The sequence below is a fragment of the Dendrobates tinctorius genome, unplaced genomic scaffold, assembly GCF_039654945.1.
Source record: "Dendrobates tinctorius isolate UK_male_01 unplaced genomic scaffold, ASM3965494v1 ptg000241l, whole genome shotgun sequence".
NCBI lineage: Eukaryota > Metazoa > Chordata > Amphibia > Anura > Dendrobatidae > Dendrobates > Dendrobates tinctorius.
Genome location: NW_027361908.1, coordinates 16,624,428 through 16,640,832, shown reverse-complemented (window position 1 = coordinate 16,640,832; position 16,405 = coordinate 16,624,428). Strand labels below are relative to the sequence as shown.

Below are 16,405 nucleotides of genomic sequence, written 5' to 3'. Positions count from 1 at the left end.
GCTTCCTTTGTCTGACCATGCACATGGAGACCTCATGGCACAACAAGGCTCTGAGGTATTGAATCTGGAAAATGACCTATAATAACAGAATGCAATATCTCTGAGACTAGCCGAGCACATAATCGGAATTCCTTCCCCCATACGTCCATGCCCGGCAGCCACCTGTAGCACTCTGCGTTATTGAGTTATAAAGCATAGCTACCAGGAATTACATACAGTAGGCATATTTAGTCTCTATGTGCAGATAAAATCCAGCAGAACCCATTGGTGGCACCACCGACCCATTCAGAGCTTCGGGCGGAAAGTTATGGGCCATCCACGACTCTGGACAGAAAATCATATTCTCAGACATGGGAGGAGGGAGGCAGCTCAGCCTAGGGGTTGCAGCCGAGTGTGGGAGGGAACAGCCTAGAAGATATAACGCAGTCCCTCATTTTGGACTTAGTTTTCTACTGGCAGGAGGCCCCTTTATCTGACGCGGCCAAGGGAGCCATGTAACTAAGATATGGGCCTGTGATCTATCAGCGCCTCCATGTGGTTACATGCTACATAACATAGTAATTGCAATCTATTGATATCCTACATTTGTTCTGACTGTGTATATTGTTCTTGTAAATATATACCTGTATATTTCTAGTGCGCCTTTTCGGCGATTTAATATAAAATTAATCTTGGGCTGCTCTTTTATCTCGATACACGAATCCCCACGTCCGCACGCTCCATTGGTCAATTATACGCTACCCGGGTTGGGTTCTGACCTGATATAAGCCTGTTGTCAGACAGGGCTTATGTCGAACGAGGAATTGGTGGCAGAAAACTGTACTGTTTTAATGAGGAACTCTTGACAGTGACGGCTGGGTGGTTTATATATATCCCCATCCTGGACTGGTGATGTATATAACCCCTCACTGGGAGCGCCTTAATAACTCATACCTATAAGGGAAGCCTTTCCAGCGACTATTTGCCCTTGGTGCAGTACCCTCCTGGGTCCTTCTATCCACTCCCCAGAGGTGAGTGAAGTCGACACCCTCTTCCCCTGTGCGATCCATCACACCTGCCACTTTTTTTGGGTACCAATTTTTGGCCATGCTGATTTTTGGAAAGTGGCAAAGTTCCTGTCGCTTTGTTACCTGCCATGTTGGCTTCTGAGTGGGTCCCTACCCTTCCAGGGCTTTAGTATGTTGCCATAATATATAGGAAAGGGCTTCCTATTTCTTGGTCAGTGTTCTTCATAATTGACCTCTACTACCTTTTCCACCACCCTTTAGAGTCCCTGCCATTGGGCAAGGAACTTGCTCTACACTGTGGGCACAAACACAAATACCTGATCCCCTGGTTTAGATTGTCTCGCTCGAGCTGATTGAATACCCCGTTTTTTTTTATCTTGGGACTTACGCAGTCACTCTTTTACCTGTCCCTTCACCTTGGTCCCACAAAACAACACATCATTATGCCTGGCCTCTTGCCGAAACAGATTATTGTCTCACATTTTCCAGAGTACCTTTTACTGTTAAGTTCCTGAGCTGGGCAATACCCTATTTATCCTGAGACTGCTCCAAATGGCTTCAGTGGATGCTTCCTCATCCTCATTTCTAGCCAGTACAGTGAATAGAAATTCACCGTTTACATCATGTGACTTTGTTACCATAGCTGACTCCTGGTAGCATACTGGACTACTGGGAGCTACAACTTTAGCCCAAAACAAAGGAAAATCTCGACCGATAACAATAGCATGCAAGAAGTCCTTGAACACTCCCACTCGGTGGGACACAAAACCATGCATATGTTGACCTAAGTCATGGGATAGTTCTTGACATCTCCAGGATACACCTTATCCCCACCCCCTTCCCAGGGACTAGCATAAGCAAAAGTGTGGCCCTTTTAGGGTTACCAAATTCAATGAGTCCATAATTCCCATCACTTGGACACCATTCACAATCACCTGGCAATCCCATGGTCCCTCACCAGGATAAAGAACAGCACTGCAGGGCTGGATAGGTGAAGTGAAGTAGGAGTAGCTTCGGCCGACAAAGCAGTCCATTGGTTCAGAAACCAGCGGGCAATTGGCTGATATATGCCCCAGGGCACGACACCTCTATCACACACGTGGATCGTGGACCCCGTGTGCCACGATTTTGGCTTAAGTGAGCTTAGCTAAGCGGCTATCTGGTGTTCGCTAGCACTCCTGATAGTAGAGTTAGATTTGAACTGCAGGTAGCTGCCAGGTACAACTCCTAGGCAGTCCCCGGTACTGCAGCTGCTGACCTCAGGGGTCAGGATCGCAGACACGGACTTGGACTCAGAGTCACTAGCAGGTTATAATTCGGACACTGTTCAGATAGCACTGGTTCTGAATTACTGGACAGGATAGACACAGACTGAGTCACTGGCAGGACAGGATTCGGGCACTGTTCAGACAGCATGGGTTCTGGATCAATGGGCTGAAAAGACACAGACTTTGAGTCACTGGAAAGGAAGGATTTGGATACTGGAACAGGCTCCGACAGTATTGAGTCAGGAACGCCAGCCAGGACAGACACTGGTGTAGGTTCAAGTACCGCCAGAAAGGTTACAGGTTTGGGTACCACCAGACCAGCTTCAGGGTTCAGTTACCACACGAGCAGTCTCAGGCTTGGGTACTGCTGGAGTGGCTTCAGGGTTCTGGTATCGCAGGAGCGGCGTCAAGATCAGGTTCCACCGGAGCAGTATCGGGGTTCAGGTACTGTTGGGGCGGCTTCAGGGTTCAAGTACCCCAGAGCGATGTTAGAGTTCAGGTACCACAGGAGCGGTGTCAGGGTTCAGATTCTGCCGGTGTGACTTCAGGATTCCAATATCGCAGGTGCGATTTCAGGGTTCAGGTACCGCCGAAGCCATGGTAAGGTTCAGGTACTGCCAAAATGGCTTCAGGTTTCTGAACTACACAACACGGAATATAGGAAAAGATTCAGACACACACAAAACGGGATACAGGGATCTGGCAACTCACTAGTTACACAACACTACAAAATGGAGAATGTTACTCAGGTACCTCCTTACAGGGGAGTGTGCCTTATATACTTGATGCCTCCTAGCTATTGACTTGGAAAATTTCCAAAGTGCACATGCTGCTCCTTTAAGAATCGGGGCGCACACGCACTAGGCATGCTACCGTGAGACCTACGTAGGCCCAGGGGAACGAGGGCACCGCTGAGAGGCCGAGGCGGTATATTGGTATTCCTGCCCGGAGGAGTCAGAGAGAACACTCAGGGACGCCGGATAGCATTACACACTTTAACAGTCAATGGCATGAGGTGTACCCCTTGGACCTGGCTGACTCCTCCTGGGTCTTTGAGTGCCCTTCAGACATGGTTTTGGGCCCCTTGTTTTTGGTATCCCAGAACTGTGACCTCAGGCTCCCTTGACTGCTCAGTGTTCTCCACAGCCAAGTATCTTTCCACGAGGCTCACAAGGTCATCTGCATTCTGGAGACTCAGATTTAGGCAACCCAGCTTTGCACGGATTTTGGTAGTAGGTGAATAAATCGGTCCATTTCCACTCTTTCCATCAACTGGAGAGCAGGTCTCAGGCTGCAGCCATTTTTGCATCAATGTAACATTTTGAACACCTGGGACCTGGGAGGCTTGTCCTTTTGATAGTGCCAGAGGTGCACCCGTTGTACCTGAACTGCCAGTGTTACACCCAAACGTGCCATAAGCTCTGCCTTTAGCTTGCTGTACTCCTTGGCATCCTGCAGAGAAAGGTCATAGTAGTTATCTGTAATTCTGTAGTAAGCTAAACCTCTGCCAATTTCTCTGGAGGCAGTTTCTCCCTGTCTGCCACTTTTTCAAAGACAGCCAGAAAACCTTCGACGTCCTCCAAAATAATTTTCTGCAATGCCACGTGAACTGTTTGCTTCACACAGATACCTTTACTTTGGCTGGTAGGAGGTGTGTGACATTTATCTCCACAGGTTGCACAGAAACGAAAAATAGAACCATAAACACAAAACCCCTAGACTTGTCCAGATGCTTACTAAACAAAATAGACCCTGGCTACTCATCCATGGCTAAGCTAGTCCCAGTTTGGTCAAACAAAACAGCTATTGTCCATAGCAACCTCTGATACTTGTGGTTTTCTGAATACAGCCTGTACAGTCTCTTGTTAGAGAGATTCTCGCTTGTCTCCATCTCCAGCCCTCCATTTCATAGTACACAGTAGGAGCACATTTATAAGATTATTTCAGCACAGGAAAAAATTTTTAGCACATGCAATTGAGTAACTTATTATTTTTCCATGATCTATTAAATAAAATGTATTTTGTTCATGGGACAACCCTTTTAATAGTAAAATTTTATGCTGTGTAGAACAGCCAACAGCAATTGCAAGCAGGAGAGAAAACGTTTTCTACTGGTTACTTAGAAGTTACAGGGGGCCACTATGCAGACAATTAGCTGTCGAGTGAGTAAGCACTTGATAGATTGACGTGAATATTGCTTTACACTTTGAACACCAGTTGGCATCATAATATGTACGCAAAATGTCACAATTCTTCACTGGATTCTTTAAAAAAAAAAAAAAAAAAATGGAAATTGCAAATATGATTTATTTTGTTATCTATACAGTGGATTTAATAATTAATGGAGGTATAATCCCTTTAAGAAAGCAATCTCTTTTTGCTTTAACTAATCAGTGTTCTATATTTGCTCTCGCAGGTGTCACCTTTTAACTATCTACCTGAAGTGCACTACCTAGGAGAACTGCAGCAAGAAAACAACTGGCGGGTGCCCGGGTGGCAGAATGAGCACTGATTTACAATACTAAAATGTGAAGATATTTTTATGTACTCCATTATCGTTTGCTTAGTTGATGACAGAGGAAAAAAAAAAACTATAATTGTACGAAGGTTTCAATGAACCTTAGAGGCTTCAATGTGCACAACTTACTGAGATGGAACCAATTGTTTTTATGTTCTTTTACATCTGTTTTCCTTGTAAAATACTAGAAATATTTAAGTATTTAACGTGTATTTATTTTATGAAGTGTAAGTCTTTTTATTTTCTCAAGTGTAAATGGTTATAAATATGATTTTTTTAAAATAAAAGTTAAAGTTCAATAAGTCTATGTGGGAAGACCTAAAAAAAAGTCACTAATGTTTGTACCTTTCCATTTCACTGTTTTTACAGTTTTTGGATTGTAACAGTCAATCTAGTATGTTTAGCAGTTAGATGCCTCAACATGTTTCTCCTAAGAACCTCTAAACATACAGCTGAATACCTGCCTCGGGCTCTGTATGATGTAATCTGGATGATGAGCCCAAAAGGACTGTCGAAGGCGCCCGATAGGTCACATACTATCAGAGCAGCACTGTGAAGGCTCTTCCAGTAATGAACTGTTTACATGAGACAATAGCAATCACCGAAACAAAACAGTCTTTGTAAAACAAAGTCATGAATTAATGTAACCTGTGGACCAAGAAAACACTTTGCTTTACCAAGAACGACTTTTGCTTTCTTTCATCTGTTCAGATGCCAGCGTCTGCTGGATAGACCAATCTAGCAGTCAATAGTTCTGTTTCCTATGTACAAATCTGAGTTCATCCCTTTATTTGCATTAGGAAACTTATTTACTGTTCTGCTCTTAGCCACGATGGCCTTGTAAAGACTTCCTCTGAATTCAGAGGGCATAACTGAAAGACAGTGTGACATATGCTTAAATATTATATCTCACCACCGGTATAATACATAGGCATATCCGAAATCTTATTACCTGCTGTGGCTTTATTTGTTGTCGCAACCGTTGCTTCCTTAATAGTTTCTATGGACATTTCTAAGTAGGCTAAGTTAAGATTATTTGAAACGATTTGCCAACTTCAAGCTTCTTGACTTTCGCTTCAATACTGTCTTTTAGTTATTCTGTTAAGAAACTGCACGTTCATAAAACATTTCTTTTTATTGTCAGATCTCATTTTTATCCAATGAAAGTTGAAAGTTCATGGTGACAAACTGTTTTCCTTCCATTGTCAATAAAAAAAGGGAAAAAAAATATCTTAAATTCTGTTTTTGATTTTTATATGTCCATATTGGTAATTAAGATTTTTCTGGATGAAGGTGGTGTCTTCCGGATGGCCACCAGAGAGTGCTCTAGGCTCGTGATAATCTCTACTAGTTTCCATGGAGATTATTCATTTTTCTCTATCAGAATAGTAAAGTTTAGCACAGGATGTCGGTAACATTATGAAATAGGGTGAAAAGCTTACATATTCCATAGCTCATGACCAACTGGTATGACTATGTGATGAACAGAGACTACCAGGTATAACACGCTGGTCACAAAAGATCACACATACAATAATGCTAGGAGAAGGTTTGTAACTTTTTTCATTTTATGTTCTGACTCAACACTATTTTTGGAGCCGGTTGCCTAATCCAAGTGCAATCCCAGCACTGAGACTTTTACACTGGTTTAAGGGGCAACACTTTATACTGAAGAATCAAAACTTAGCTTTTCTTGATACTTTCCTTAACCCCATATTGACATCCGCTGTACACACGGCCAGTATCTGCCTCTAACATCTTCGGATGGAGTGGAGCTCTACCAATGACTGTTAGACTGCAGCATTTTACAGGCTATCTTTGAGAGCAGCATTAACAATGCGTCCATCTGCTGCCCTGCAACGTGATCGCGGGGCGCTCCTTGGTTGCTATGGCAGCAGGGGGTCTGTTGAAGACCTCTGGACCTGTCATCACGGAGCTCCACTGAGCCTAACTTATGGCTGGGCTTTAAAGGAGACAAAAATTTTTGCTATATTGTGGTATTGCTGTATGAAGTACAAGCAGTCAGATGATCACAGGTTCAAGTACCCTAAGAGTTTAAATCACCTTAGTTTTGCCCCATGAAAATAAATATATTAAAAACATAATAAAATACAAATATGTGGCATTGCAGCATCCATTGAAGTCAGAGTTATCAAAATACAAATTAACACAATCGTAAATTGCCACAAACGCCAAAATAGGATTTTTTTTGGTTGCCAAAATACCATAAAAAATGCTTTAACAAGCAATCAAATTGTCATACAGTAATATATATATACAGTACAGACCCCAAAAGTTTGGACACACCTCATTCAAAGAGTTTTCTTTATTTTCATGACTATGAAAATCGTAGATTCACTCTGAAGGCATCAAAACTATGAATTAACACATGTGGTATTATATAATTAACAAGAAAGTGTGAAACAACTGAAAATATGTCTTATATTCTAGGTTCTTCAAAGTAGCCACCTTTTGCTTTGATTACTGCTTTGCACACTCTTGGCATTCTCTTGATGAGCTTCAAGAGGTAGTCACCGGAAACAGTCTTCCAACAATCTTGAAGGAGTTCCCAGAGATGTTTAGCACTTGTTGGCCCTTTTGCCTTCACTCTGCGGTCCAGCTCACCCCAAACCATCTCAATTGGGTTCAGGTCTGGTGACTGTGGAGGCCAGGTCATCTGGCGTAGCACCCCATCACTCTCCTTCTTGGTCAAATAGCCCTTACACAGCCTGGAGGTGTGCTTGGGGTCATTGTCCTGTTGAAAAATACATGATGGTCCAACTAAACGCAAACCGGTTGGAATAGCATGCCACTGCAAGATGCTGTGGTAGCCATGCTGGTTCAGTATGCCTACAATTTTGAATAAATCCCCAACAGTGTCACCAGCAAAGCACCCCCACACCATCACACCTCCTCCTCCATGCTTCACGGTGGGAACCAGGCATGTAGAGTCCATCCGTTCACCTTTTCTGCGTCGCACAAAGACACGGTGGTTGGAACCAAAGATCTCAAATTTGGACTCATCAGACCAAAGCACAGATTTCCACTGGTCTAATGTCCATTCCTTGTGTTCTTTAGCCCAAACAAGTCTCTTCTGCTTGTTGCCTGTCCTTAGCAGTGGTTTCCTAGCAGCTATTTTACCATGAAGGCCTGCAACACAAAGTCTCCTCTTAACAGTTGTTGTAGAGATGTGTCTGCTGCTAGAACACTGTGTGGCATTGACTTGGTCTCTAATCTGAGCTGCTGTTAACCTGCGATTTCTGAGACTGGTGACTCGGATGAACTTATCCTCCGCAGCAGAGGTGACTCTTGGTCGTCCTTTCCTGGGGCGGTCCTCATGTGAGCCAGTTTCTTTGCAGCGCTTGATGGTTTTTGCCACTGCACTTGGGGACACTTTCAAAGTTTTCACAATTTTTTGACTGACTGACCTTCATTTCTTAAAGTAATGATGGCCACTCGTTTTTCTTTACTTAGCTGCTTTTTTCTTGCCATAATACAAATTCTAACAGTCTATACAGTAGGACTATCAGCTGTGTATCCACCAGACTTCTGCACAACACAACTGATGGTCCCAAACCCATTTATATGGCAAGAAATCCCACTTATTAAACCTGACAAGGCACACCTGTGAAGTGAAAACCATTTCCGGTGACTACCTCTTGAAGCTCATCAAGAGAATGCTAAGAGTGTGCAAAGCAGTAATCAAAGCAAAAGGTGGCTACTTTGAAGAACCTAGAATATAAGACATATTTTCAGTTGTTTCACACTTTGTTAATTATAAAACTCCACATGTGTTAATTCATAGTTTTGATGCCTTCAGAGTGAATCTACAATTTTCATAGTCATGAAAATAAAGAAAACTGTTTGAATGAGAAGGTGTGTCAAACTTTTGATCTGTACTGTATATCTCTCAAAAGAGTATAAAAATGTCTTGCCACACAGAAAATAAACAACCGAAAAAATGAAACCATTACGCGTTTTGGAAAATAGCAATACAAACTATCGCTTTTATATCAGTACTAATAGTGGAGATTTTTAGTCAATGAAGAAAAGTTTGCTGCAGTACCATCTATTTCTAATGTCAAGGAAATGGGTATACTTATATTTATAATCCATTATGTTGGAGGGCAAGTTTTAGGCCACGTTCACACGTTCAGTGTTTGATCAGTATTTTACATCAGTATGTGTAAGTCAAAACCAGGAGTGGGTGATAAATACAGAAGTGGTGTCGTGTTTCTATTAAACTTTTCCTCTGATAATAAGCCAAAATCAGGAGCGGAACAAATACAGTGGAACTGTCACCGGGTAAAGTGACCAGTTTTTGCTCTTATTACATTCATTCTGGTCTCCTGAGTATTCCGTATTTTTTGTTTGTTTTTTTAAATCTGCTATATGGTTCCAGAGATATGGGCCTTTTCATTTAGTGCTAATTTTTACTGTCTTTATCAAGGGGGTGCTGCTCACAGTGTGAGAATACAGAGCAGCCTAAAGGAAAGCCCCTAGAGAATCCTGTGAGACATACCACCTTGGTAAAGATGATAAAAATGATCACTAAATAAAAATTCCGGTATGGCAGATGTACAAAAAAAATAATTAAAAAACTGGCCACTTTTAACCTAATAACAGGCCTTCCTTAAAGAAGCACTCTCATCAAAGTTTTTATGCTCTTAACATATTGCAGTCATCATACAGCACTGTGCACTTACAATTGCTCATTTTGCCTTTCTACCCAGCTAATTCTTCTCTTTTCTCTGCTCTTCGAAGAAATAGGATATCTCTTGTCCCTGTATGACTCTTTCCCCTGTTCACCTCCTGACCCAGCTGCTCTCTCCTCCCCCACTGTCATAGACTTTTCCAGTGACTCATGACTTGTGCAGAGAAAATTTACCTCCTAGTTCTACATAGAGCTTAGAAGGATTCAGTTAGTCAGTTTTTAATCACATGATTTCATGGACCTAATGGAAAAGGGAAGAGTTAGTTGGGTAGAAAGGTAAAATGATCAATTTGTAAGTTGCACAGCCCTATATAATATGATGACTACAATATATTAAGAGGATGAAAATTTTTATGGGAGTGCTTCTTTAATTGAGTAGCTTTGTTAGTTGGTTGTATTCACGCATGCAATGGTTTTCAATGCTGTAATTTCTGATTTTCTAGTACGTGGAGAAATTTTTTTTTAAAGAAAGTTTCCCCACCTTTCTCTTTGACAGTTTGTGAAAATCGGACCATACTCGGGTTTCAACCAAGTGTGGCCCAATTTTTTTTTCACGGACCCATTGACTTACATTGGCGATTTTTATTTGACCCTCAGATCAGAACAGACATGTCACTGATTTTCTGCTGACCTCTTGGTCCGTGAAAAATCACATACATGTGAATGGCTCCATAGACTATTAGAAGTACAAGTGTTATCCATAAAAACACAGATAGCACATGTACATGAAAATCGGACATCTGAATGAGGCTTGAGACTGTGTCACAGAAAGTGTACTTCTTGCATTGTGAGAAGAGCAAGCCGTATTTTTAACATGCAAAGAAAGTTTTCCATAATCACAAAATGTAAGCACAACTGTCTACGATCACATTATAAACTGTGCACATAGCAATTATTATTTTTTGCACATTTAGCTGTAGTTCTTCAATAGTACACCTGTACATGCCATATGAATACAGTGGCTGGATAACAAAGTTTTGAACAAAAATTAAACATTATCCTTGTGTCAAAAACATATGTTAAACTAAATTGTGGTATGGGCATGGGATGTGTACAGTGATGAAAAAAATATATGCAAAAAAAACATGGGTGCCATCAGCAGCAGCAACACTACTGTCACTGCTGACAGCAGCTGTATAAACAGTAGTACCAAACACAGGTCACACTTGGTCTCCTTTGCCTCTGACAAGTGGTGAGGAAGTGGAGGGTGTATTGGAATATTTCTCACACTACTCATCTTAATCAAAGCAGGATGATGTAGCCTCTGACAGCAACACCATCAGCTGGAGTCAGTGTTCTGCTCAGTCCTCCTCTTGCACCACCATAACACTTAATGTTGTAAATCAAATAATTGCAGCACTCACCTGATCCTTGGTGGTATATTTCTTTATTCCATTACATGGATAACATTTTAAAAGGGCGGTGTACAGGTGGCAGGGGAGATTAACAGGTGACTTGATGGACTTTCTGATTCAAATTCTAAATCTCAGGGTGGGAATCAGGTGTTGGTGCGTGGGGGTGAGAGAGTTGAAAGGAACTCAGGCAGTTTCCCGCACAGAAGCAACTGTCAGCTAAATCAGGGATGATAATGATGATTCTATGGAGGACAAGACCTGGGAACTTGACATGGGTGCCAAGGGCGTGAGGTCATCAGTGGAGGAGGGTGTTGGCTTTGGTGATACACAGCGTGATCAGCTTGTGGCTAAAAGATGCTCTGAGGCAATTGATCTCAAACATACTATTGTTGGAGGAAACTCAACAGTGCCTTAAAGGTCTGGTAGTATTGGTTAGGGGTCAAATGTGCAGACTTCTCTTGTGTGGGAATTCTTTTGCACTTTGCTGACAGATGATTATTTGGCAGTCTGCATGCTCTGCAAGAGGAAAATAAGCTATGGATGTCTTGGCTCATATGGACTAAGAACAACAGTACTCCAACATATGAGGCAACATCAATTACTCATTTGGCACAAGGTCAGCAATTAGAGTAAACTTCAAGTTCTCCTCCCCATTTCACCACGGTCTTCTTTATTTCAGCCAGATCGCACCCTAGCAACATTATTTCTTGTCTTTGAGCACCGAAGTGCACTGCAGATACATAGAGCAGCAACTGTGGGAACGGCGCATTTTAGCCTCTTTAAAATAGAGCGACAATGTGAATGTTTAACCACAGCTCCATTCATTCTCTTTGGGGCTGCCAAACGCTGTGCTTGTCAGCCTATAGCTAGTAAGTGGAGTAACAGTCAGAAATCCAACCTGCTGGACCATTTTGTAATAGAGATAAAAGTGCCTTATTTGGTATAAAAATTATTTTTTCTGCTGATTGACGCAGGTTCCAGAGATCAGTAAGTTATCACCCATCTTTTAAATAAAGGGGATACCTTAAGCACCCAAAATAATGCAGCGCTTAGGGTGAGCTTAGCTTAATATTGTGGACCTTATTATAAACATTTTGAGGGGAACTTATGATGAAAACTGGCATTTCAGACAAAGTAAAATGAGTCAAAGGCTTGATCTGTATAAAATAGCAAAATCAGCACTATTTACCTAACACCACTTTAATGCTGCCTCTCGGCTGCCCGCAGTGGTCTTTGCTGACATGGCTGCAAGGGTGTCCTTATTTCTATAGCATGCAGCCATGTAATGGACTCAGTGGTTTTGTGCCATGTTATCCAGGATTAGAAAAACATGGCTGCTCTCTTTCCAAAACATCACAACCCATGATCTGAAGTACCAATGGCAGCCCAAGGTTATTGGGGGCGCTGTGTGTGAAGATAAAGAAAACTGTAAAACAACCACAAAAATGAAAAATTGTATTTATCCTTGGCATACTACATGGCCAGTGTTAATCATCGGAGATCGCAAATTAGGATTCCATGTAACAATGACATAGTAAAGAGCAAAGTCCTGTGGGAATAGAGATTTACATTCTGAGCTAAAAGTTATTTACTTAGTAATATTTCTACGTGTGTGAATTTATGTACACACATAATGTATATGTTGTCACTGGACATAAAAGTATACCGATGTATCAAATAGAACGGTGCGATATCGCAATAATCCTTACAAGTAGATAGAAAATTCAAAGTGGTAATGAAACAGCTAAACTAAAAGTTTTTTTTAGTTCCATTTATCAACCTAAAATGGTTAAGTTTCACGCTTCAAAGAGCGTTCTAGCTGCTTCTTTGTACCAAAGAGATTTAGGCCATTTAAGAAAAAAAAGTGTCTTCTTGATTCACAGTCCCGCTTGCACAGCTTCTTCAATATCTTTAAAAACGCCAGGATCCTCGATGGTTGAACCGATCTGGAAGAAAGCAGTACAGTTAGAAAAACCTTGAGATTTATAACCTGTATTTATTTTTAAAGGGAATTTAGAAGTATGTTATTTGCAATAATTAAAACTAGATCCTGAAACACTTTGTCTGGTATGTTATAATAATCTTTATGTTTTATATAGCGCTAACATATTCCGCAGCGCTTTACAGTTTGCACACATTATTATCACTGTCCCCGATGGGGCTCAGAATCTAAATTCCCTATCAGTATGTCTTTGGAACATGGGAGGAAACCCACGCAAACACGTGGAGAACATACAAATTCCTTGCAGATGTTGTCCTTGGTGCGATTCTGAACCCAGGACTCCAGTGCTGCAAGTCTGCAGTGCTAACCACTGAGACACCGTGTTCATATTTTCAGGTTTTAGATTCAATTTTTTTGTATAAAACCAGAACTATATATAGTAGGCAGACAACTTGCCTGAGTATCAATTAACAGCATCTACAGCTTTGCTGTACAGTAAGTACATGGATCTCAGGACACAATACAGTGATGTTCATTAATGTCTATGACCTTTGACCGATGAAGAGTTCATTGTGCATGGAGGGGAAGAAGATGAGATGTGCAAACTAATTTAAGGATAAATATTTTTTCTTTCACAGAGCTCCAAAACCTCGCTCCCTCTCACACACCTTTATAGTTCAATAATAAAATTATGGCAGCCTGCAGCCACCACAAGGGGGCACTAAAAAGCTTATGATCCCAAGAGTTTAGTTGGAGTATGTATAAGTCCATTTCCAGCAACAGTTAGGCAGATTATATTTACAATATATATATATATATATATATATATATATATATATATATATATATATATATATATATATATTATACACACACATACTTTTAATTTATTTTATTTTCCTTTTCAGAATTAGGGTATTAAAGAGAACTTGTCACAATGTACATGCAGTCCAGTCTGTGAACAGTATGGTATAGGGAAGGAGAAGATGAGCAGAATGATCTATAGGTTTGCTGGAAAAGTGTCAGCATAACTCCTAATTTTATTCAATGAAATCCCTGGTGTTTATATGCACGTGAGTAAAGTAGGCAGACCAATAAGTGATGGACAGCTACTCTGTATGCAGTCATATAGGGAAGACTGTATACACGTGTCCAGTGGGCAGTCCTATAAGTGATTGACAGCTATCTCTGCATGCACAGTCCACATTGACTAAATTACACAAGAAAATACTACTAATGCGCTTTACCGTCCAGCCTGACATTATGCCGATCTGACATTGTTGGCTGACCTTGTATGGCTTGCCATTGGCTAGTGCAGAGAGAGTGGAGCGCGGTATCTTGCCAGAACGCGTTTTAGGCAGCTGCTTTACAATGATCACTTTCCGAAATGCTGCGACGGGCCCAATATGTTCCCGGACTAGTAACACTATTTCCTGAGTTAGTTTGTCAGTTGATTTTTCAACACCTAAAATAAACAACATGTATATTAGGTAATGTCCCATACTACATACCTATGTAAGGAAAGCAAAGGAGAAATACAGTGCTTACCATTTCGTAGGACACACAGTGCCAGGGGAACATGTCCTTTCAAGGGATCTTCCAAACCCACTACAGCACAGTCTGCCACCGACTTATGGAGTAATACAGACTACGTAAGAGTGAAAAAAAGGAAAACTTATACATTTCATTATGTGTTGTATTGTAGATTTCCAAAATGGGTATCAAGTAGGACATAAAGGTCCAATTACGGGCAAACAGTAGGGTAAGTCATCTCCTGTCAGACAATATTAAATAGCATTATTATAAGCGATACCATCTTCTGATATGAATTCAAATACACAGCAGATTTTACATTTATACTATATCTATTTGTACATTTTAACACTTCTAGGTAGGAAACGTAGCTAGGTTGACCAACCTCTTCAATGGCGCCTGAAGATAACCTATGTCCAGCAACATTAATGACATCATCAACCCTTGACAATACATACACGTATCCATCTTCGTCCATGTAGCCTGCGTCCATTGTGTCATAATATCCCTAATAAATATAAAATAAAAATTAGAGAAACAAAACAAATATTGGTATGTGTATATTTAACCAATAGTCTCAATGTTATATTTACTGGAAAGTTCTCAAAATAGAGGCTTTTAAACAATTCTTCATTTTTCCAAAGAGATGAAAAAGCCCCTGGTGGCAACGGTAACCTAAAGCAAAAAGAAAAAAAACAAAACGAAAAAATAAAGAATAAAATTAGAAACTACTCCAAATTAGAAACTACAATTTCATATAGACTATTAGATCATTCTGACTTATTTGGAAAAGTGGGAGGGAAAGGGGCATGCATTCAAGGCCACCAATGAGCCAGATTAGGCCGGGATCGCACATGCACATTTCCTTGGGTGTCATTGTAGTTGCTTCTGTTTTTTTCTTTTTTTAAAAATAAAGGTACGAAAACCATATCACTTACTTAACTACAATATTCCCCAGAGTGTTTGGCTTCACTTCCTGCATTTGGCCGTCCAATATTTTAACTGCAATAAAAATATCATGTGCATTTAATAAGCTTTTTATAGACTATATATACAGTGGTTTATAAAATATGGGCTGCCCTGGTCAAAATTACTGTTATTGTGAACAATTAAGCAAGTTGAAGATGAAATGATCTCTAAAAGGGCTAAAGCTAAAGATTACACATTTGCTTTGTATTTTAGGCAAAATATATACCGTATGTACTCGTGTATAAGCTGAGTTTTTCAGCAAATTTTTTGTGCTGAAAACGCCCCCTTCAGCTTATATACAAGTCACTGTCCCAGAAGCTGGCGGGGGTGGGGAAGCGGCGGAGATGTGGCTGTAACTGTGCCTCCTGCTAAAGAGAAATTAATATTCACTGCACTGGCAATGAATGTTAATTTCTCTTATAGAGCGCCCAGCGTCAGCTGCAGGCTTCCAGCAGCTGTAAAAAAAAAAAAATCCTACCTACCTTCCCTGCGCACCCTCGCAGCATCTTGTTCCAGCTTCCAGCAACTCCTATGGCCGGGTGATTTTTTTAATGCTTTTCTCATGGGGGGGGCATGCAAACAAGGATAGGGATGAGGAGCAATGCATACAATGATAGGGTTGAGATGCCATGCATACCAGGAAAGGGATGAGGTGCCATGAATACCAGGAAAGGGATGAGGTGCCATGCATACCAGGACAGGGATGAAGAGCCATGCATACAATGATAGGGATGAAGAACCATGCATACAAAGATAGGGATGAGGAGCCATGTATACCAAGACAGGGATAAGGAGCCATGCATACAAGGACAGGGATGAGGGACATGCATACAAGGATAGGGATGAGGAGCCATGCATACCAGGACAGGAATGAGGTGCCATGCATACCAGGATGGGGATGCGGGGACAATGCATACCCAGCTTATACTTGAGTCAATACGTTTTCCCAGTTTTTCGTGGCAAAAGTAGGTGCCTCGGCTTATACTCGGGTCAACATATACACAAGCATATACGATTATATATATATATATATATATATATATATACACACACACACACACACACACACACACACACACACACACACACACATATATAT

The 16,405-nt window shown here is 41.0% G+C and overlaps 2 protein-coding genes across 8 annotated transcripts in view; one reads left to right on the top strand and one right to left on the bottom strand.

The window, feature by feature from the left end:
* Positions 1-6,023, top strand: part of PPFIA2 (PTPRF interacting protein alpha 2) — a 592,307-nt gene extending 586,284 nt beyond the window's left edge. For all 7 annotated transcript variants that reach the window (XM_073556977.1, XM_073556976.1, XM_073556979.1 and 4 more), the window contains one exon: positions 4,692-6,023. The gene's annotated coding sequence lies outside the window, so the exon portion shown is untranslated. The remainder of the gene's footprint in view (positions 1-4,691) is intronic.
* Positions 6,024-12,304: 6,281 nt separating this feature from the next.
* Positions 12,305-16,405, bottom strand: part of ACSS3 (acyl-CoA synthetase short chain family member 3) — a 155,974-nt gene continuing 151,873 nt past the window's right edge. Inside the window, exons 12-17 of the mRNA XM_073556975.1 lie at positions 15,276-15,339; positions 14,931-15,012; positions 14,723-14,845; positions 14,353-14,452; positions 14,094-14,269; positions 12,305-12,808 (exon numbers count right to left, since the gene is read on the bottom strand). Coding sequence (XP_073413076.1) covers positions 12,740-12,808; positions 14,094-14,269; positions 14,353-14,452; positions 14,723-14,845; positions 14,931-15,012; positions 15,276-15,339 — 614 coding nt within the window. The 3' untranslated portion in view covers positions 12,305-12,739. The remainder of the gene's footprint in view (positions 12,809-14,093; positions 14,270-14,352; positions 14,453-14,722; positions 14,846-14,930; positions 15,013-15,275; positions 15,340-16,405) is intronic.